At 35.6% G+C, this 23,819-nt stretch overlaps 3 protein-coding genes across 9 annotated transcripts in view; 1 reads left to right on the plus strand and 2 right to left on the minus strand.

Annotated features, from left to right (window-relative positions):
* LOC129798300 (polypyrimidine tract-binding protein 2) overlaps window positions 1-23,819 on the minus strand; it is a 712,220-nt gene that overhangs the window by 581,175 nt on the left and 107,226 nt on the right. The window lies entirely within an intron of this gene.
* LOC129798302 (cholinesterase 1-like) lies at window positions 1,088-3,423 on the plus strand. The gene is made up of 4 exons (XM_055841401.1): window positions 1,088-1,852; window positions 1,918-2,444; window positions 2,649-2,759; window positions 2,826-3,423. Exons 1-4 carry the CDS (start codon window positions 1,129-1,131, stop codon window positions 3,234-3,236), a joined length of 1,773 nt encoding a protein of 590 aa, XP_055697376.1. The 5' UTR covers window positions 1,088-1,128; the 3' UTR covers window positions 3,237-3,423.
* Window positions 11,189-23,819, minus strand: part of LOC129799810 (carboxylic ester hydrolase-like) — a 70,726-nt gene continuing 58,095 nt past the window's right edge. The window contains exons 4-7 of the mRNA XM_055844037.1: window positions 14,459-15,141; window positions 13,875-14,401; window positions 13,693-13,803; window positions 11,189-13,630 (exon numbers count right to left, since the gene is read on the minus strand). Of these exons, the coding sequence (XP_055700012.1) occupies window positions 13,217-13,630; window positions 13,693-13,803; window positions 13,875-14,401; window positions 14,459-15,141 (1,735 nt within the window). The 3' untranslated portion in view covers window positions 11,189-13,216. The remainder of the gene's footprint in view (window positions 13,631-13,692; window positions 13,804-13,874; window positions 14,402-14,458; window positions 15,142-23,819) is intronic.

Here is a 23,819-nt window from a genome sequence, read left to right on the forward strand (position 1 = left end):
GCCTAAAACAAGAGAGGCTAGTACAGAAACGAGTTCGGCATAAAGAGATCTGTCGATACAAATACACATTCACTGCAACTGATCCAACCAAGGCTGTTTTGCCGCAATATAGAAACGGCACTGTGCGTATACCTCAGGCATTACAGAAGCCGAGATATGGAGCTGGAGGACCACCCTGGGGGTTAAGATAGGATGGAGTAATGGGGAGTGCATAATGGGCCCAAATAAGTGGCCTGGAGACAGCGAAACCGATGAAAGGTTTAAGCCGATCCATAGACAAATCTTAATCTTAATCTTACAATTTCAAGTTGGTAAATTTTAAAATGAAGATTTTTAATTGCATATTTTGTGAAAATTCAAATGTTAAGTACTCCGTTTCGTTTGAAACGAAAATCCGGGGCCTTATAAAGATCCCACTCAAAGTGTATTGTTAAAATATAGTCATTGATGCCATTTACACCGCAGCATTGGATTGAGATTGAATTGTCCCAAAATCGGTTTCTGTGACAATTCAGTTAGAATCTAATACGACAGTCTAAATGACCTCAATGAAATCGTATAGAATGCGGCCTTAGATTAAGACTTAATTATCCTAAATCCGGTTTTGGAACAGTTCAATCCCAATCTAATGCGGCGGAGTAAATAGTCTCATAGAGTCAGTATAAATCTCAATCAAACGCGAGAGAGAAGACTTAAAACACAATTTGTGTTCTCGGCAGATCTACATTTAAGATTATCCTTAATGCTATTTTCTACGTATTTTAACATACTTGAAGAATTAAACCATATCTACAGAATCGGGGCTATGGTCATTAAAGTCGCAAAGACAGACGCAAAAGGAAATTGGAAACAAAATGTGATAAATATTTTAATAAATCATCGGGTCGAAGAAACAAAATAGCAAGAAAGTCCAAACACAAATTGTGTCTTAGTATTAAAAAATCCTCAAAATAAAAGCATCATCGTGTAATTTAGTAATATTCATCTTGCTAAAAAAAACTAAAATAACAATTTTTTGAAAATCTTGCTTGACCTGTTCAGCGAAAGAGATGAGACTAATCCTACTAAAAGTAAAGAAGTATCTTCTAGTTTCAGATTGAGTTTGCATGAAAGCAGACGTACGAAAAGATGGTACCCTACCACTTAGTCCTTATTTATTGTGGATGTTTAGTATTTGCAACAGCTCAACAAAACTTTAGTGCATTAAGCGATGAAACATTTAGAAAGACGGTTTCATCTGCACCAGAAGTTTGTGCTATCAGTGGTTGTGTTCGTGGAAAATCAGAAAATGGACGAAAAAAGCCCTATGATGCATTCTACGGAATCCCTTACGCTGAACCTCCTCTTGGAAAACTGAGATTAGAGAATCCAGTTCCTCATTCTAGTTGGTCAGGATACTGGGATGCTTCGTACGCAAGAGACAATTGTTATCAACAAAACTTTCATGTTTCCGGTGCTCCCATATCAGGATCCGAAGATTGTTTATACCTCAATGTCTACCGACCGATTGCTAGGAAATCTAATAAGAAACTACCAGTACTTGTGTATATCCATGGCGGTTCCTATTGCTCCTATTCATCAGATCCTGGATACTTTGGACCTGAATATTTTATGGACAATAGCGAAGTGATCTTGGTAACACTCAATTACCGACTTGGCCTAATTGGTTTCCTCTGTTCTGGGGATGAAGCTGTTAAAGGGAACTTTGGATTGAAAGATCAGCAAATGGCTCTTAAATGGGTAGCCAAAAATATTGAATATTTTGGTGGAGACGCCTCTTCAATAACTCTTGCTGGCCAAAGCGTTGGAGCATCTTCGATTAATTTGCATATGATGAATCCAGTATCCCAGGGTGAGAAACCTGATTTACATATCTTATGTATCATGCGATTCTTTTCACGTGTGCTTTATCTTCAGCTCTTTTTCATCGAGCGATTCTAATAAGTGGTACCGCCATTAGTTCTTGGCACAATTTAATTGATTCAGCATCACAATTTCGGCAAGTCGCGAAAAATATGGAACTTAGGAAATGGGATACTGGATCAACTTACGACTTAGCCTATCAACTTAGAAAGCGTGACGCACTTGATCTTGTTTTAGCTGTCAGCTCTTTGTTTGTCTTTCCGGAAACGCCGATTGTTCCCGTCCGTCCGTGTATTGAGGGCAATTGGGAAGGCGCTTTTCTGACCGAGGATCCGAGAAAGATTTGGGCTGAAGGACGATTTGCCCAGAAACCAATTGTTATTGGTATTACGTCCGATGAGGGTACTTATGCTTCCTTTATAACTACAAATCAGACCCTGGTAGACACCTACAACGCAAATATCTATGATATTCTTCCGGTCCAATTGGATTTTCATCCTAGATATGCTGCGGAAGTTTTGGACTTTTACTTCGGAGACAAACACGAGCTTGATGACACAAATGCAGTAACGTTTTTTGAGGTAAAGTGGCATATTTTTAAATAAATTTTTTAATCTTCTAAAACAGATTGAACAACGGCGTTACATACTCCTTTTTTTTATATAAATGGCCTATCATACAGTTAACATTATTTTCAAAAACGAAGAACCCCATATACGAGTTGAAGAGTAACCAATTTGGAAATTGTATTCAAGGCTTTTATTTGTTATTATTTTCTTTTCCAGATGATTTCCGACAGAATGTTCCACTACCCAACATATAAATTTGTAAAACAGTATTTAAACTATGCAAACGTGCAGAAGAATCCGATCTTCATTTATGAATTCAGTTTTGAGGTTCGACAAGTTGTTGTCTACCGGTACTAAAATCAGTCCTGAGCAACTGTGATATTTCTTTTGCAGACCACTCAATCATTTGTCAAGTATTACTCTGGACAAGACATCAACTTAGGAGTATCTCATTCAGATGACTTGTTCTACCTCTTCACAATGACAACGCTTTTCCCAATATTTGAGGTTGATACACCGGAAAGTAGAATGAGCGACATCTACGTTCGTTCAATGGTTAACTTTATTGCTCGGGGAGAGTTCAAAGCTTGGAGGACTTTTAGACCTTGCACGCAACAAACTTCAACTCCTTTCTGTGACTATCAGATCTTCGATCGGTACACAAAGTTGGATCCTAATCAAGCGATCGTTTCCGTTTCGAATGAAATAAATTTCGAAATGGTCAAATTTTGGGATAAGATCGATTACGGTGTAAGTGGCATTTCTACTAAAACATGCGCTGATTGCGAGAACAAACAATGCTAAATCCAGTTATTTTTAGAAATTTTAGGTTTGAAAAATGGTTGACTTTAACATATTATTACAGATATGGGATACTTGCTTTGGGTTCATTCATTAATAACTAGTTATAACTCATTATATGAAATGTATTACATGAACTTTTAGTAAGGTATATTAATATTCAGTCAATAAATTTCAAAAAAACACTGAATATGTGCGTTATTTCATGAATCACGACGTCATGTTTTGAAGTTATATTATCACAATAAAGTCATTTTTCCCAGTATTTGAAATTGATACACCGGAAAGCAGAATGAGCGACATCTACGTTCGTTCAATGGTTAACTTTATTGCTCGAGGAGAGTTCAAAGTTTGGAGTACCTTTAGATCTTGTACGGAACGTACGTCTGCTCCATTCTGTGACTATCAGGTCATCAATCGATCTACAAAATTGGATCCTAATCAAGCGATCGTCTCCATTTCCTATTAAATAAACATGGACATGGTAAAACTTTGGGATAAGGTCGACTATGCTGTAAATGCTATTTCAATGAGGGCTTCTTCTGGAGCTGATACCTATTGTTGATGCAAAACTGTCAAGTCAAAATAAAATTTAATTTCTTTTGCATATCTAAAAGAAGAAAATTTGATGTGAAATGTGGTGCATTTTCCCATTAAAATATTTGCACTGGCAAAAGGAGGATCCTTGTTGTATCTATTTTCCTGCAGACATTCCCTATCGATTGCTAAATTTGATATGATTGAATAATGCATAGTAATGTCATGTTTGTTCCATTGTACTTCATCAATGCCATTGTGCATTTTTCCAGGTGCTTTTGTTACATTTTCAACACTGAGAAATTTTTGGTTGTGAAATTTTCATCAGATACTGGGGCTCGTCAAGGGGTAATTCACAAACAGTGAAAGCGCCTCGAGTTCCCCAGGTTTCTTTAAAAATTCCAAAGGAACCCAGGGTTCCAGAAAAATGGTATGGGTTCCCCAAGTTCCTTAAACAAGGGATCCAAAAAAAAACTGTAATAGCTCCCCGGTGTCACCGTGAATTCCGAAAAAATTGTGGCTTTTCCGGGTTTCTGAAAAATTGTTTGGGTTCCTCGAATTAATCGAAAAATTGTAAGAATTCCATAGGTTTCCTAAAAAATTCAATAGGTTGCCTAGGTTCCCTATACAAATATAGGAATTCCGCAAGTTTCCTAAAAAATAGTAAAGCTTCCTATGGTTGCTTGACAAATTGTTTGGGGTTCCCTAAAAAAATTGGAGGGATTCTCCGGATACTCTTATAACTTGTATGGGGTACCGGAGTTCCTTAAAAAAAAATTGTAAAGGTAACTTAATAAAATCTATGGGTTTCCTAAATCTTCTGGAAAATAATAGGGGTTTCTCAGATTCCGTGAAAAGATATAGATTCCGCAAGTGATCTAAAGTAATATGATAAGAAAAGATAAGATAAGATTTTTATTATCCCAATGTTCTGTTTTGTCGTTGCGTCTGCCGCCGTCTTACCATTACCGGCCTCACCAGGTAAACGGCAGAAACCCTGGGTCGCAGGCCGTATATGCTAACTCATACAATCGAGTGCAGATCAATCTATGTGAATATGGAATGATTAAATATCTATATAAAAGTATTAAATATTAACCAAGGAAACGGGAGACAGTCACAGAAGGAAAACAGGTATGGGATGAATAGTGCCGGTTCCTCTAGTTCCCCGAATTTTTTTTGGATTACCGGAATTCTCTAAAAATTTGAAGGATACTCTGATAAATTATATGGGTTCTCTGGGTCACCTGGAAAATTGTAGGGTTTTTTCGGGTTTCCGGAGAAATTGTACGGATACCCCGAGTTCTTTGAAAGAAATAAAGAATTCCTAAAAAATATATTATAATCACCCCAGTTTCTCCACGAATTCAAAAAAAAATGTATGGGTCCCTCGAATTGAAAAAATTGAAAAATTGAATGGATTCCTGGGTTCTCTGAGAAATTGTATGAGTTCTTCGGGATGGCACAAGTTCCTCTAGTTTCCTAAAGAATTGTTTGGGATAAAAGAGCTCCCAATAAAACTGAATGGATTCCCCGGGTTCTCTGAAAAATTGTAGGTGTTCTTCGCTTTCCGAAAAAATTGTATAGGTTTACCAGTTTCTCTGTAAGTTCTGAAAAATTGTATGAATTTCCTAGGCTTCCTAAAGAAAATTGAAAAGAATCCTCGGATTCTCTGAAAAATGTATGGGTTCCCCGACTTCCCTTAATAATTATAGGCGTTACCGATGCTTCTTGAAATACAGAGTACAGGATCCTCTGGTTCCCTGTAATATTGTATGGATTACCCATGTTCCCTAAAAAAATAGTACAAGTTCCTCTGATTTCCTAGAAAATTGTATAGGTCTCTCGGTTTTCCGGGTACCCCAAGTTAACCGCGACTGTTCTTTGCGTTAGCTCGAACTTTCCGAACTGAATTATCCCTTGTAGTTAGTTTTAAGTAAATTATTTATTAACTGTGCTGATTATTGTCAGAGCTCCTAACTCACGTTTTCACTAATTATAAATTATGAAGACTAGTGGTACTTTCTAAAAATTTAATGGTTCTGTCAATAGTGGCGCCGTCTGTATATCAGTGTGTTGAAATTAATAATTCAAAAAGTAGTTTACATATCTGACTCTAAACTTTAGGGATGGATTAAGTATATTCAAAAAATGTAGATTTTACACTCAAAATTCTTTTGGCTAAGCAATAGTCGGGTATATTTAACTCATGTTTAGTGTTAATCCAAACCTTGTTTACCGAAATCTCATTCCAACCCTATTTTTTAAACCCAGACCTCTTTCTCTTGGTGCAATTCCATCTGAATTCATGTGAAATTGTAGTAAATAAGGCGATTTATTGCATATGAAAAAAAACATCAGTTGTGGGTGGCAGAAGACAGTGCTTGGGGGTGAAATTGAATGAGTGGGTGCTGAAATGCACACATAATCTATTCATTCATTCATCAAGCAAATTGATTTGCTGCATAAACCACAATAAGTGTTACAAGCTGAGCAGCAAACAAGAGTTGAATGGTAACATGGATGCTATACCTCTAATTCCATGAATCCCTCCCGCATCTACTGGAACATTCACCCCTTTCGCCCCTTCCCCCCCCCCCCCAATTCGGAAAAACTGTGTGTACATTTGCCAGTTCTCCACATTTCTGTGTGTATTGGTGAATTTGATGACGATGATGTGGCATAAATTTATTTGGAAAATGGTTTTCGTTTATTACATTTTCCGAATTTAAGTTTCATGACATGGCGCAATATTTGCACATGATAGAATACACTGGCATGTGTTTGTTAGGACTGAAAATGCTTCATGGTGATTGCAATAAATTTTATGATTAATTAATTAAATTTTCCAAGCTTTAAGCTCTTTCATTCTCCGTCGTGTTTCCCCTTTTTTCACCTGCGTAGAAAATTTCATGGCTGGCAGAAAAAGCACCCTTATCTCCCATCGAGCTTTCCGGGGCGGTCGAAAGAAAGCACAATAGAAAGAATGTTCGTTTTTTTCTTCATTTATACCCTCCCAAAAAAGTCTAGACCAATATTTTAATTAACCTGGAGAAAGTGTGGGAAAACCCCAAAATTTGACCCTTCGGCTCATATTTGATATCATTCAAAAGTTAGCCCAAAATAAACTTAAGATGTTCTCAAGAGTAAACCCACATACGGCACAAATTTTGACCACACTTCGATGATAGAATAACTTTCTCTGAAAATACCAGTCATATTCCTACTCTGTATGCAACAGAATCCCTTCCTCAACCATTCTCAATCCCAAAAGGATGTTTTGTTTTAATTTAATTAAATTCTCTCCTCAAATATTTTCTTGTACGTCAAAATAGTCCGAATGTGACTGTTTGGGTTAATTTCCTTGTACACGGACCATCTGACTGTTTTTCGAAAATGTTATTGTTTCGGAGATGGATACTCTGGCACGTGCTGAATGAAATGAGACGAAATTGAGAATTGTTTTTGGTTCTTTTACCTTAAGTCGGTTGGGAGAAATGCGTTGAAAAAGTTGAATTCAGTATTTAAAGTCGAAATTTTTCACGGGTAGCAAATTAAATTACATTCGGATGAAGATACCCCTCTTAGATTCAGTAACAAACGCCGTTTTCAAACAACTACAAACAAAAAACATATGACTACACATTAGTTAAATTTGAGACTAAACAATTATAAAAAAAAAATAAGGTTATTAGTTTGACTGTCTGCGATAAGGTATCGTTGAAAAGTTCATAATTATTTGAAGATATCGCTTATTTTTACTTTTTATTTGGGAATAAATCTATCGGCTAAACTTGACACTTTAGACTGGTATTCCATTACCTTAGTCTTATGTTGTTTTATTGATAATTAGCTTACAGTTCAAGAGCTACAATATCTTATGAGCCGATTTTGACTGTTTTCTTGTTTCTTGATTCCGGTTAGAAATTCCTTTGCTTTACTTTTTTTTCAAAAAAAAATATTTTCTATTATTCATTAAAAAATGATTTATTTAGAATTGTTAACACAAAATTCAAAAATGTTTCTTATTATACGATATTATAAACCTGAAATCTAAGAAATCTTAAAAAAAAACAATAAAATCATGAAAAGCCAAAATCCTGAAAATCCAAAAACCCGAAAATCTACAATCCAAAAAGTGAAAATCCAGGATAGTTTGAGATTTCGACCATTCGGGACTTTGGCTTTACATGATTTTAACTAGGTCGGTTTTAATTTAAGTTTTAAATTATGTCTGCAAGTATTCGAAATATTACCTTATATGTATATGGCGATTTTGTTAAAAAAAAAACAACTTAAAAAATTAAATAAATTACGGTATTTTACCCAAAACTTAAGAATTCCAAAATATTATACCAAAAAGCACTTTTGAAGAAGAGGTCACTTTTATAGAAATTATTTATTTCACTTCTCTAAGTTCGCACTAGGTCGAACCTGTTTTGTTTGGATTGAAATCCTGAAGAGGGCTAAATACCGAGAAGCCGAAATACCGAATGGTCAAAATCCTAAAAGGAACGAAACTACAGTGAGTGTCAATAGTTTGTTGCCTAATGGATGTTTGAGAAATCAAGTGAAAAAAATGATAGAAAAAAATACTTTTCCAAATTTTTCTTTTTGCAGATGAGTTCCTTGTAATCCGTAGATATTATTTATAGTTTTCAAAAAAAATAATTAATTTTATTTCATATCAAAAATAATTGTTTTCCAAAAGTTGGTCATTTTTGAAAAATCAAAAGTTTGTTGCCTCATTAAAAAAACTAATTCAAAATGGTGAAAACGTGCAACCAACTTTATGTAAACCGGTTACATTTTGAGCTTATGTCATTTGATAGGCAAATGGTGGATTTGTACATTTTTAAGACTGTCAATGTTAAATATATAGGTGTAAAAGTGATGATAAATAACAAGAAATAATCAGTTTTTTGATAATTCATAATTTATGTTATAATGGCAAATTACAAAAAGTTGAAAGGTGGGATATTGTCCAGAGATACTGCTGGAAGGAATCGGCGTCGCTTAATTACCAAATTTTATGGAAATTCATGAAAAGTTATACATAAAATGGTCAAATATTATAGTTATGAGGCACGAGTACATCTGAAAAACGCTACTGGTAGACCCAGGGTTTCGACTCAGAAAGTCGATAACCGCATTCTAGGTATCTCTGATAGTAACCCCATGATGTTTGCTTCAAAAATTCAGAGTCGGCTGGTTACAGAAGGCATACAGGCTTCAAAACCAACCGCAATTTAATGAAAGTGGTAAGAATAATTACTTGGTTTGCAGGTTTCCATTGGTAAACAAAACCAATCTGGTTAAAAGGTTGTAAATTCACTTGGAGCATGCTAAAAACGTAAAAATACAACCTCTTACGCAGTTTGGTTTTGCTTACCAATGAAATCTTGCGAGCCAAGTACCTATTCTTATATTTTCTTTCATTTTGAGTTTGATTTTCGAAGCATTTGAATCCTGTATGCCTTCTGTAACCAGCCGACTTTGAATTTTTGAAGCAAACATCATGGGGTTACTATCAGAGATACCTAGAATGTGGTTATCGACTTTCTGAGTCGAAACCCTGGGTCTACCAGTAGCGTTTTTCAGATGTACTCGTGCCTCATAACTATAATATTTGACCATTTTATGTATAACTTTTCATGAATTTCCATAAAATTTGGTAATTAAGCGACGCCGATTCCTTCCAGCAGTATCTCTGGACAATATCCCACCTTTCAACTTTTTGTAATTTGCCATTATAACCTAAATTATGAATTATCAAAAAACTGATTATTTCTTGTTATTTATCATCACTTTTACACCTATATATTTACCATTGACAGCCTTAAAAATGTACAAATCCACCATTTGCCTATCAAATGACATAAGCTCAAAATGTAACCGGTTTACATAAAGTTGGTTGCACGTTTTCACCATTTTGAATTAGTTTTTTTAATGAGGCAACAAACTTTTGATTTTTCAAAAATGACCAACTTTTGGAAAACAATTATTTTTGATATGAAATAAAATTAATTATTTTTTTTTTTGAAAACTATAAATAATATCTACGGATTACAAGGAACTCATCTGCAAAAAGAAAAATTTGGAAAAGTATTTTTTTCTATCATTTTTTTCACTTGATTTCTCAAACATCCATTAGGCAACAAACTATTGACACTCACTGTATGTACTTATTTAATATTTATTAATGGATTCATGTCCCAGTACAATTTGCAAGTACATTTATTGGTTCTGTATAAATTTAAATTTTTGTAGTTGAGAAAAATTGTAGTTGAGTATATGGAGGACAATGTGTAGAATTAATCTCCCAAAACACAGAAAGTTTCCCTGTGCTCCAATACGCACAGATGAACAGATACAATTTTAGAAGTAGGGGAGACCGGGGAAGAAATCTACGTATAGTATTAGATAGTGGTGTCTTATAGTTTGCCTCCAAAGGAATATTGAGGAAACCACTCTTTATTCTAAATATATACTTCCCTTCCAATTCATTGAAATATTTATCAGCCTCATACAAACTTTTTTTGTACAAATTATACGCAATGAAAAATTTTATTGGGTGGCTAATTCTACCCTGGTCTCCCCTACCTATAACACTTTTATGAATTCAGGATTTCGGCTTTCGGGATTCTGGCTTTCTGGGAATTCAGTTTTTTTGTTTTTTCGGGAATGTCGAGCTTTTTGGATTTTGGCCCTTTCGGGATTTTTGCTTACGGAATTTTGGCACCTTCGAGATTTTAGCTTTTCGGGATTTTCGCTTTTTGGGAAATCAATTTTCTTTTTGGTTTTCCGGAGTTTTGACCTTTCGGGAATTTAGACCTTTCGGGATTTTGGCGCTTTCGGGATTTCGGCTTATCGGGAATTCGGTTTTTTGGCTTTTCGGAAATTTTGTCCTTTTGGTATTTTGGCTCTTTCAAGATTTTGGCCCCTTTGGGATTTTGGCATTCTATAATTTGGCTTTTAGAATTTTGGATCTTCGGGATTTTGGCTTTCTGAAGTTTGAACCTTTTGGGAATTTGGACCTTTCGGGATTTTGGCTTTTCGGAAATTTTGATATTTTGGCTCTTTTAGGATTTTGGCGCTTTTGGTATTTTGGCTCTTTCAAGATTTTGGCCATTTTGAGATTTTGGCATTCTAGAACTTGGCTTTTAGAATTTTGACTCTTCGGGATTTTGGCTTTCGGGAGTTTGAACCTTTTGGCATTTTTGCACTTTCGGGATTTTGGTTATTGGAAATTCGGTTTTTTGTCTTTTAGGAAATTTTGACCTATTGAGATTTTGGCTCTTTAAGGATTTGGCCTTTTTGGGATTTTGGCGTTCGAGAATTTGGCTTACAGAATTTTAGCTTTCGGAAATTGCGCCTTTTGGGATTTTAGCCCTTTCGAAATTTTCGCTCTTTCAGGATTTTGGCTTTAGAGAATTTGGACATTTCGGGATCTTGGTCCTTTCAGGATGTTGGCTTTCGGGAATTTGGCTTTCAAGATTTTGGCATTTCGGGATATTGGCTTTTCGGGCACTAGTATCCATAGCGTCAAAAATTCTTATTATCAGGAAGAATTGCAGTTACTCAACTTCTAATTAACACAATCAATTATATTCAACACCAATCGATAGGTTTCGATAAACCCTACAATATTACTGAACATATCATAGTTCTAGGACTAACGCAGAAGGACATGGGACGCTAGAAGAGCTGACTTAAAGTGGTTAATTCTCTTCATTTAAAGAAAAGAACACATCAAATTTAAATTCAACTTCAAACTCTGTTTTCTATTAGAAAAAGGAGAAGGAAAAAAATGCAAAATAACACGACTGTGACTAAGCTTTTTCAGTCAAACTGTCCAAGAAATTCAATAAAGTTAAAAGAAGTGATACCATAATTTCGCTCTTGCAAAAAGCGACAAAGAATTCAACAAGGAATTTCCCTGGAGAATAGTTGGAAAAGTGAGGAAGAAAATTTGTCGTTCAAAGCGAGCTAAAAATCGTGCAGGGAAAAATAGATTGAAATTTCAATTCTATTGAGAGAAACACTGAAGTACTTTAAGAGCCAATTCACTAATTCAGTTTTTTGAAGAGAAGAGACACTGGTTAAATGTCAATTTTATCACCACATACCCAATTAGACGAATTAAAAGGGATTTTTTGAGAGGGGTAAATTTCATCTTTCCTTTTGTGCTGTTCCAGCAATCAGAGTGAATGGGAAATGGGAAAAGGCAGGAAAATTGCCAAGATATAGAGCTTCGGAGACCTATTGTATGATCTTACTTCCTCTTTCTCCATGGACAGACTTTTCTCAATGAATCCCCATTCCATCAACAATTTTCCGAGCATCCCTTTGAGACAGGGTGCGCGATTCAGAGAATTATCTACCGTGACGATAGAATTATAGACGATGAAGGCAACAGAGCAGAACTAAGATTGGCAAAAATTTGATATCAAGTTACGGAACATCCACCCACTATTTAGCTAAGAGAATTTTAATGGAATGGGGTACTCAACCTCCATGATTTGGCGTGGAACACGATGGTTCTTTCTCTCTATATATTTTATACAAATTTATAAGAAAAGTGAGAGAGGAAATTAATTTAATGGGCCAGAGGAATACCAGGTGCTACCGTCTTCATTGTGCTTCTCGCGATGGTGGAAAAAATAGAGAAAAATGAATTGTTTTTGTTGAGGGAGAGTTGTGCTACAGAAAAATTTTTCTTATTTATTTTCCATATTTTGCGGCATTTTTCCCGGGTAGAAAAGAATCATTTGCAATAGCTCCTATGCAGTGGGAATTTATTTTCCTTTTATTCTCTTCCCAGGAAAAATGCGATTTCTTTTCCTCTCACTTCATTTGTTAGTAATAGAGCTTTACTTTTTTTTCTTGTCTTTGTTTTCAGAAGTTGTATTCTCTTAGCTATTTTGAGTAAAATATGCAAAAACTAGGAACATTTTAACATAATATAAATTGTCTTTAACGATGGCAGTTAGAATAGTAATTAAAATAAATTTAACTTACTAAAATGTTTTTTTAAATAAACGTATAAGAGATATTTAAAATAAAACAGATAACCTTGTCATATTTTTCTTTATTTCTCATCCAAACACTTTTTGAAAAATATTTATTACTAATTGCAAAAATAATCAAAAGATTTGAATTGATACTAAAGGAGCAATTATCGTGTTCTATTAAAAAACTTAATTTTAATAGGCAACTATGAAGTACACATTGCAGCCAAATGATCTGAGATAGTGACTCCTGGTCTTCAGGATCACCTTCATAAGTCAACCAAGGATCATTAGTAAACAGTAAAAGAATTATAAACTTACTTCTCTGAGGTGTAATAAAATAAATATTACCATTATTAAATAATTTATAGTATTATCAACTTAAATTTTAAAAACTCATTCGCTTTTTTTTCTTTATTTCCATCATCAAATGCTTTAGAAACATGTTATGTTATCACTTCCAGTACAGCGTTTAATGGAATGTAGCCTAACACCATTATCAATCTTTGACCAAAATTTGAACATTTCCGAATCAATTTCATTTGAAATTGACACCATTACCTGATTAGGATCCAACTTTGTATGTCTCTGAAAGACTTGACGATCACAAGATGGAAAAGAAGTTTCAATTGTACAAGGTCTTAAGGTTCTCCAAACTTTAACCTCTCCTTGAACAACGAAGTTTACCACCGTTCGAACTAAAATATCGCTCATTCTACTTTCCGGAGTATCAACCTCGAAAGGTTCAAAGAGCGAGGCCATGGTAAAAGCGTACAGAAAATCATTTCCATTTGACGGTTCGAAGTACTCTTCTGTTCCGGTAATCAAATTTATAAAATTGTATGAACTCTGTAAACGAATGAAATATTTCTATTAGATAGGAGTCTTCTTTGGGAAAAGCCAAGTCTAACCTCGAAGTCAAACTCGTAAATGAAGATGGGATTTTTCTCAACGTCGGCATATTTTACGTACTGATCAACTAGATTGATCAAAGGATACCGCAACATTCTGTCACCGAACATCTGAAATAAATAACAACGTATCACAGAGTTAATGCGTTTGGAGTGAAAATAAATTGTGCTGCCAGTTGAACCTTAAAGTAAGCCTCTTGATTTGAGGCATCGATGGTAGTCCTGTCTCCGAAATAAAATTTCAGAACATCTGACATGTATCTTGGTTTAAATTCCATCTGGATCGGAAGGAAATTGTAGATATTCCTATTGAACTGATCCAATAGTTCATCATTTAGAGTGATAATGGATAGTGCTGCTCCTTCGTTAGGCACCGTTCCAACAAGAATTGGTTTCTGGACAAATCTTCCTTCAGCCCAAACTTTTCGAGGATCTTCAGTCATGAAAGCGCCTTCCCAATCACGCTCAATGCAAGGACGAAGCGGAGCTGGGGGCGTTGCAAAAAAACTGTATAGCATATCCAGAGTTAGCAGAAAAGTTTTAGCGTCAACTTTCTTCAATTGATATGCCAAATTGTATGTAGAATCGGTATCGAAATCCTTAAGTCCAGTTAAATGCGCAACAGTCCGAAATTGTGCAGCATGATCAATTGGGTACATGTAAGGAGCTAGGGCTGTACCACTCATGAGTATAACTCGATGAAATAAAGCTAAAACCAAAGAGCTCGAATAACATAAAACACGGATATGCTAATGAGGTTCCTCACCCTGAGATTTTGAGTTCATCATATGCAAATGAGTTGAAGTGGCTCCAGCACTTACTCCAACAAGGGTTACTGAAGAGGAATCTCCTCCAAAGTATTCAATATTCTTTGCAACCCATTGCAGGGCCATTTGCTGATCTTTCAATCCAAAGTTCCCTTTTACAGCTTCATCCCCTGAACAGAGGAATCCCAATATACCAAGTCGATAATTCATAGTCACCAAGATCACTTCGCCATTATCCATTAAGTATTCAGGACCAAATAACTCAGGTTTCGATGAGAAATCAATGAAGGAACCACCATGAATTCCTACTAATACCAGAAGTTTATTCTTTCTATTCCATGTATATGGTCGATAAACGTTGAGGAACAGACAATCCTCGGAGCCAAATATTGATGAATTCAAAAAGAAATTTTTCTGAAGACAGTCATCTCTGGGATATGAAGCATCCCAGTATCCTGACCAACCGGAATGAGGAACAGTATTCTCAAATCTTAATTTTCCAACAGGAGGTTCGGCGTAAGGGATCCCGTAGAATGCGTCGTAGGATTTCCTTCGTCCACTTTCAAATTTTCCACGAACACATCCGCACTCTACACAAACTTCCGGTCGTGACAATGGTTTTCGAAAAGACGCATCATCGGTATCGGTTTCACTACTATTTTGTGATCTTATCAATGTAAAACTTGCACAAAAAATCCAATCAAGAATTCCAATTTCATCTTAAATTTTTAGCCTCCGTTGGAGACTATTGCTTGAGACCAACTAAGAGATTTTTTGGAAAGAAATTCTATATCACTGGCACTTTATATATTTGTTTTTGCCAAACGAGTTTGCAAGATTTATTCTATATTCAGTTAATAAAGATCGGCCTTAAATCTTTCGCGATATATAAAATGTATGTATGTAGTAAGAAACACTGTATAAATTACAATTAATTGCTTTAGGCAGAAGATTATATATCACTGAAGTTATAGTCTCCGAAGTTGAAATAAAATTTTGGTAATTTTGTGAGCCATCTGCATCAGTTTACGATTCATACTAGAAAATACAGAGATAGTATAATGGTCAAGATTCAGAAAAAGAATTACAATTTGCGAAATAGATTTTCTTAAGAATGACTGCGACAGAAAAGTCCAACAAATGATTTTTTGCATATTTATATATTTATTAGATTTATTAGTTGTTAAATTTTCGTTACATTTTAGAAAATTAAAGTACAAAGTTTAACTAGAACAGAATCGTTCAAGTGATTTTGAGTTTTATGATAATATACATAACTCTAGTGTTTTTGACTTAACACCACTACTGTCAATATTTTCAAAAAGTTTTAACATATCGGTATCAATGTTATTAGCTATTGAGACGAACGATTCATCTTGATCTCGTTTCAGTTGATCAGATCTCTGATCGGCGTTTTCAGTTGTACAAGGTCTAAAGGTGCGTCAGACTTTAATCTCTCCTCGTGAAACGAAGTTAACTGTAGTACGGGCGTAGGTATCACTCATTCTCTTTCTGGAGAATCGACCTCAAACGGTTGTAAGTTAGAAGGAATTGTAAAGAGATAAGGTAGGTCATCGAGTTGTCCTACACCTAAGTATTCTTCAGTATTGTGTAAAAGGTTGGCCAGAGAGTACTCGCTCTGCAAGTGATCATTGATGACACCTTCTCTTCCCTTTCATAGTAAAATTCTCCTACCTAGTATGCAAATTCTTAAATATTCACTGGGTTTTTCTTGACGTCTGCGTAAGTTGTGTACGGGTTAACCATGGATACCATGGGATAACGGAAACATCTATCAGGAAATAGACGGAGACACTGAACCTTCCTTGATTTTCACAAAGACCTGATGAGGAGGACATCCATCCTCGAAACGTCGTAGAGAATAAAATTGTGAAAATCAAGAAAGGTTCAGTGTCTCCGTCTATTTCCTGCTACATTCTGTCGAACCGAAATTCTTCTGAAACATCTATCTCCGTACAAGTGGAAATAAAAAGAAATATCTATTTTCCTCATTCTCTAGTAGTTTTTGGTCTGTTGGCCTAACCTCAAAATAATCTGCTTGATTAGAACTGTCGATGTAGTCTTTCTTCCCTAAGTAATACTTCATAACGTCGTAAGCGTATTTCGGATGAAAGTCCAGTTGGACCGGTAGAAAATGATAGATGTTTTTATTAAATTGATCAAGAAGGCTTTTTTTCAGTTGTGATAACCGATTGAACGACTCCTTCTTTTCTGACTGTACCAACTACGAAAGGTTTATGAACAAATCTTCCTTCGGCCCAAACTGTTCGTGGATCCTCGGTCATGAAAGCTCCTTCCCAGTCACCCTCAATGCAGGCACGAAGTGAAAAAGGAGGAGTTTTAGGCATCAAAAGCAAATACTTTAGAGTCAGGATAAGTTTAAGTCCATCGAGCTTCTTCATTTGGTAACTATGCTAAATTGGTGGTCGTACCAGTCTCCCAATCCGACAACTCAATTAGTTTAGCAACTTTACGAAATTGCGCTTCGTAATCAATTGGATATATCATTGGAGTGAGGGCTACACCACTCATCATTATAGCGCGATGAAATAGTGCTGAAACAAGAGCATTGTGGAACGGTCAAGAAACGAAGAAAGCCCGGTAATGCGAAGTTTCGTACCTTGGGATTTTGGGATTCAACATTATGCAAATTGGCAGAGGTTCTCCCAACACCGTGCCCGGCAAGTGTTATCGACGACGAATCTCCCCCAAAAAATTCAATATTAGTTGCAACCCATTTCAGAGCGAGTTGTTGGTCCTTCAAGCCAAAGTTCCCTTTAACAGCATCATCTCCTGAACAGAGGAAACCCAAAATACCAAGACGGTAGTTCAGAGTCACCAAGACCACTTCTCCATTGTCCATTAAATACTCAGGTCCGACAAGTTCAGCATTCGATGAAAAAGCAAAAAATGAACCTCTATAAATCCATACAAGGACCGGAATTTTCTTCTTTCTATTCAAAAAACTTGGTCGATAGACATTGAGGAACAAACCATCCTCCGAACCTGAGATAGGATATCCAGGCAAGTAAAGGTTCTCCTGCAAGCAATCATCTCTGGGTTACGATGCATCCCAGTATCCTGTCCATCCGGAATAGGGAACAGGGCTTTCGAATCTCAATTTCCCAACAGGAGGATCAGCGTAAGGAATTCCGTAGTAAGCGTCGTAAGACTTTATTCGCCCACTTCCAAACTTTCCACGGACACATCCGCATAACCTTCCGGTTGTGAGAATGGTTTTCGAGGAAACGCACCATCGGTACCCTCAATTATCTCGACTGTCGCTGAACCGATTTTGATGACTACTTCGACATAATTGTAGAGGACATTTGTGTCTACATTTTGTCCATACATCATTTTCCGCTCAGATAATGCAATCTGTCCGATTGTGCCGTAAAAGTGTGAAAAAATTGACCTTTCCCATAATAACGCTTTGAAACCACTCAGATGCCAATTTGAGTGCTTCTACTCCACCAAGCCACTTAAAATAGGGGTTTAAATGGAAAGTCTTACAAAATACAATCCCTAATTGGAAATTTGAAAATTAGTCGTATTCCTACCGAATTTTAGTCAGTGTATACACAACATTGAGGTATAAATATATTAGTTATTTTACCGTTTTGAAATTTACTCTACCATGGAGTACTAAAAGCCACTCCAAAGGATGTTTTTTTTAAAAAACGAAAGAGCTTTTCCTTCGAATGTAGGGGAAAGTGACCATGCTTGATACGATCCAAGCTTAATAATAACTATTTATTTTCTATGTTAATCAATAGTTATGACTTATCGCAATATATTTCAATAGCTGGTGCTAAGCCTCACATTTCCTAAAAAAAATAGGATCCTAGCTCTTTTTTCCTAGTTTCACCAAGCAAAAATCAAAAATAGGTCCAAAACTGTAATTTTGATACATGATATTTTATAAGTATTTCTTAATTAATGTCGCTTTTCAGGAAAACTACTATCATAGGCACATAGAGGGTTCATCAGTATTAATATATTTATGTAAAAATATTTTTACTTGGGGACACTGCTTTTGTGGGTGGTGACAAATTCATAAATTCTACCTGTGTCCATCCTATATTTTAAAAAGGGTCCATGAATGATAATTTAATTGTGGCAACTCTATCATTAGATGTGATTCTTTCATAATTACACCTATTGTAATCCTCTAATTTTATCGACAATTGACATAACCTTCAACCCTGTTGCCTGAATTTTAAGGTTGCAGAGTGACATTTTCATGGACTCAAAGTGAAAAAATGGTTTTCGCTAGTGCCCTAATGTCATAAAAACACGGCTTAGAAAAATTACATAAAAGTGATTTTAAAACTAATAACCAGTCGTACAAACGATTTAAGCAGATAGATTAGAGTTCCGTCTAAATATTGATGTGCAATTTTTTGTATCCAGTGAAATTTTTACAGTGAAAATGGGCCTCCGAATTGTCGAATCAATTATTATACAGGAAGACCCCGGACCCAACTTGTATAAAAGTCGCCACTGAATTTTCATTTTCTTCTTGAGGAAAATCTAAAGATTTCCAGGAACTATGTGAGGTAGGACTATGAAACTAATAAGTGAGACATTTTTTTGTCATAGTGGAAGAATCGCTTCGGTTTGTGTGTTAATCAGAAAAAAATCACAAACCTTGGACATCATTTTACAGTATCAAGCATGGTCACTTTCCCCTACACTATTCTTAAGAAAACATACGAAAATATCAACTACTTTGCAAATTCACAGCACTGAGTAATTTATTTGCCATTTGACAAATAAAATTTCCGTCAGGGGAAGATTTTTTTTTATAGGGACACTGGAAGTCACTGGAAGAGCCCATTTTGCCGCGTCATATTTTAGTCGTGGGCGAGTAATCTCAGAGTTATTACGACGTCAAGTGACTTTCGTAATAACCGTCACAACCGTCATATTATTCCCCATTTTCCGTCATTCGACGCTCTGACGACCATCATAGAACCCATTTTGGAATCCAGAATACATACATCCAAAAGTAATCTTCCTCAAAATTGTCGTTTGGGTTTTTACTAATCGTACAGATATTCTTCGTGTGCTAAGCTAATGCAGGTGCATTTAACCATTTATGCCTTTTAGTATATTCATTTTAAATATTTCAAAGATGAAAATATCGTGTGAGTATACATCCTGTGTTTCAGTATATTGGAATTTCAATTGGATTCCAAACTAATGTATCAAACTTGTGGCTTATGGTAAAACGGACTTAAGGACAGCATTGTCATATGGTGTGAGACTTTCTCTACAGATAAAGTGCAATTCCTTCGGAGCATGAAAGTCTCTCACAAGAAATTCAATTCACATTCTGCCATGGATAAATAATAAATTTTAGCAAGTCTAACCAGGTGAATATATATTCCAATGGAGGAAAACTCTTGCCTGGTCATCCACTCGCATTAACTTTCTTCCTATTTTCCATTCTACATGTGTCCGGATCATTCTGGTTTGGAGAATAATCTTCTTGTGTTTTTGAGGTGAATGTGGAGAGGGATTTGAGACAGTACCCCTTAAGCATTGGTTGACCTAAGATGACTTTTTTCACCCTTGACTGCCATGGGGTTTCTCGCATGAATCCACAAGAAGTGACCAAGAATCCTCAGTTGCGTCGATAAGGGGGTGTGGGATGGTATGAATAAAAAATTAAATTTATAGTTTATTCTAGACATTATCTGCTTGTGATTTGAATAAAATAAACATACATGGAAATCGTCTGGAGGAAGTTTCTTGTTCGTACTTTGGTTCTATTTTTTTTTGCACTTCTTCTCTTGGTATCAGAAATCCTCTTTGGACTCTCTCCTCAAGTCACTTGAAAATGCTAAAATATTTTTTTTTCTTCTTCCTTCGGCATTCTCCCAAACACTTCTAACCCATGTTTTCTGTATACCTTTTTGCATCCTTCTTGTAGGATTTTAGATAGGGATTTTCGAGAGAAGGGAAATTTATTTCAACTTTTGTTATTTTAGTTTAGCCTGGGGCCTACTAAATATTATCTTTTGAGATATAACCGGTGTGTAAAGAAGTTGAAACACGTGGAATGGGGGAGGATGTGGGACAAAATTTTCAGCATAAGAACCCTTCAACGCCTCATAAACTTAAATTACTCATTTAGCAAATTTGAGATGAAATCAAAGGATAATTCGTCCGAATATATACGGCAAAAGCCACTAGAGATGATTTTCTGAACCCACACACAAAACCATCATCATCTCACTTTTAGAAGAAAACTTCCTAAGGGAAAGAGACTCTTTGCCCGTAGTCTTACAGAATCCTTATACCACATCAACCAGATACCCTCAGTCAGCCGTCCTGCACCTTTATGCCATCACTTGGCAATTCCACAATTTCACACAAGCGCAAAGAACAAAGTTATATACCTTTCATGGAAACACAAACAAACACCACACGAAAGATTATACATCCATCCTACCTAAAGTAATGGAAGTCATACACAAAGTGTAAGGTATAGAGGAGGGGGGGGCAGAGTGAGAGAAAATTAATTAATAATTCCATCTCACAGGGAATTATCATAATGTATATGGCTGAAGGTGTCTCTCAAAAGTAAAGCTTCAACACAAGAAGAAAAGCTCCATCAGCTCTACAAATTTTCCATGAGACATCTTCCTTCTGTGCTTGAGACCACAGCGAGACTCTCAACCATACAAGATGATGATATAACACCAATCATGAAACCACGAAAGCATAGTGGGTTTAAAATAGAGGATAGCAGTGAAAATCCGGAATAGAGAAATTTGTCTCAAAGTTCTTAACTAAGAAACAAAAGACCTGGACAGGTTGAGTTGTAGACCACTGCCAGATTTTTCAAGATCTGAAATTGTTTCTAACAGTGAATTAAAACTCTTCAATTGAATAATTACAGTGGGTGTCAATAGTTTGTTACCTAATGCATATTTGAGAAATCAATTGAAAAATATGATACAAAAAATACTTTTTCAATTTTTTCTTTTTGCAGATGAGTTCCCGGTAATCCGTAGATATTATTTATATTTTTCAAAAAAAATAGTTAATTTTATTTCATATCAAAAATAATTGTTTTCCAAAAGTTCGTCATTTTTGAAAAATCAAAAGTTTGTTGCCTCATTTAAAAAACTAATTCAAAATGGTCAAAATATGCAACCAACTTATTGTAAACCGGTTATATTTCGAGTTTATGTCATTTGAAAGGCAAATGGTGGACTTGTATATTTTTAAATTTGTAAATGGTAAATATATGTATATAAAAATGATGATAAATAATAAGAAATGATCTGTTTTTAATAATTTAGGTTAAAAATGGCAAATTACAAAAAGTTGAAAGGTGTGAAATCGTCCAGAGATACTGTTGGAATGAATCGGCGTCGTTTAATTGTAAAATTTTATGGAAACTCTCGAAAGGTTATACATATAATGGTCAAATATTATAATGATGAGGTACGAGTACATCTGAAAAATACTATTTGTAGACCCAGGGTTTCGACTCAGAGAGTCGATAATCGCATTGTAATTATCTCTGATAGTAACCCCATGATATCTGTTCCAAAAATTCAGAGTCAGTTGGTTACAGAAGGCATACAGGCTTCAAAACCAACCGCAAATGAATGAAAGTTGTTAGAATAATTACTTGGTTTGCAGGTTTCCATTGGTAAATAAAGCCAATCTGGGTAAAAGGTTGTAAATTTACTTGGAACATGCTAAAAAAGTAAAAATACAACCTCTTACCCAGATTGGTCTTGCTTACCAATGGAATCTTGCGAGCCAAGCAAGATAACCTATTCTTACATTTTCTTTCAATTTGCGTTTGATTTTCGTAGCATTTGAAGCCAGTGTTCGTTCGGTAACCAGTTAACTCTGAATTTTTGGGGCACACATCATGGGGTCTCTATCAGAGATACTTATAATGTGGTTCTCAATGAGAACTGAGTTGAATCATTGAGTCTATCAGTAGCTTTTTCCGAATGTACTCGTACCTCTTTACCATAAATTTTGAATATTTATGTATACATTGACATGATTTTTCATAAAATTTGACTACTGACGATGTAGGTTCATTCTAATAGTATCTCTGGATAATTTCCCCCTTTTTAACTTTTTGTAATTTTCCATAATCCCGAATAAATCCCGAAAGCCAAAATCCCGAAAGCCAAAATACCTAACGCCAAAATCCCGAAAGCCAAAATACCTAACGCCAAAATCCCGAAAGCCAAAATCCCGAATGGGCCAAAAAACTGGGAACCCAGACGTTTTTTATGAAACTCACGGGGATCCCATACATCACCCGGGAAACCCGGGGAACTCCTACCTACATATTTAAGTAAACTCAGTGAATCCATGTATTTTTTCAGGGAACTCCGGGAAACCATATTGTTTCAAAGAACTCGGCAAACTCATACATTTTCCAGGGAACCTGGGGAACCCATTTATTTTTTAGAAACATCAGGACCCTGCACCCCTTATGCAGGGGTCAAACCTACCTGATCTTAACTTGAAACCCTTGAATACTAAAGACAAAACTATTGACGCCTCAAAACACTTAAATTTGAACATTAACTAGGATATAATTTTGCTAAACGATTTCTCAGCTAATTATTTAAGTAATGAAGAGACTTTTACCGCCTTATGATGAAGCATTGTTTATAGTGAAAGACACCTAGATAGAGTTGTTACGATTAATGGCCTTATCCAAATAAATAAAGTGTGATCATTGGTCGATTTTGAAAAACTAAGAGTATTACGGGCTTTAGACCTAAGGCTTAGCCACCTGGCTTAAGTCCTCTAATTTCTTATGAGGCACGATATTTTAGGAAATTGTTGTTTAGAATTGGATTATAAGGGCACATGATTCATTAGATTTTGAAAAATCAATAAAATTCCTTGTTATTTAGATTTTTGAGACCTACGGGAACTGGGCTAAGCCTCCTCTAAAACCGGCTTATCAGAATTATTTCCCTGAGGTGTAAAGACATTGTCTTCCGAAATTAGAGCTTTCAAAAGCTTTGTAATTTTAACCTAGTTCGAGGTTCAGAATTAGTGGGGCTAGAAGTATGTAAAATCGATGATCTCTATATATCTTTTCTTCGCTATTCGACAATATTCAGCATGGAACCATATCCAAGATCTCAAAACGTTGGCAAAGTCTCAGAAACCAGTAATACCGTAACAGGTTAAAATCTTCCCAGGAAACGCTTTGAAAAATAGCACTGGAATAGGAAACATCGTGGATCAGTTAATAAGAGCACTAAGCCTTTGTAGCAGATATTCTTGATTCGTTTAAGTGAGACCAACCCACGTACAGGTTCGGTTGTAAAGGGC

The sequence above is a fragment of the Phlebotomus papatasi genome, chromosome 1, assembly GCF_024763615.1.
Source record: "Phlebotomus papatasi isolate M1 chromosome 1, Ppap_2.1, whole genome shotgun sequence".
In the NCBI taxonomy this organism is placed as follows: Eukaryota; Metazoa; Arthropoda; class Insecta; order Diptera; family Psychodidae; genus Phlebotomus; species Phlebotomus papatasi.

Excerpts from the sequence above, each read along its gene's own strand:
- LOC129798302 (XM_055841401.1), top strand. The coding sequence starts at position 1,129 with ATGGTACCCTACCACTTAGTCCTTATTTATTGTGGATGTTTAGTATTT. Across the intron at positions 2,445-2,648 it reads ATGCAGTAACGTTTTTTGAG|ATGATTTCCGACAGAATGTT; the intron begins GTAAAGTGGCAT and ends TTTCTTTTCCAG. Across the intron at positions 2,760-2,825 it reads TTTATGAATTCAGTTTTGAG|ACCACTCAATCATTTGTCAA; the intron begins GTTCGACAAGTT and ends TTTCTTTTGCAG.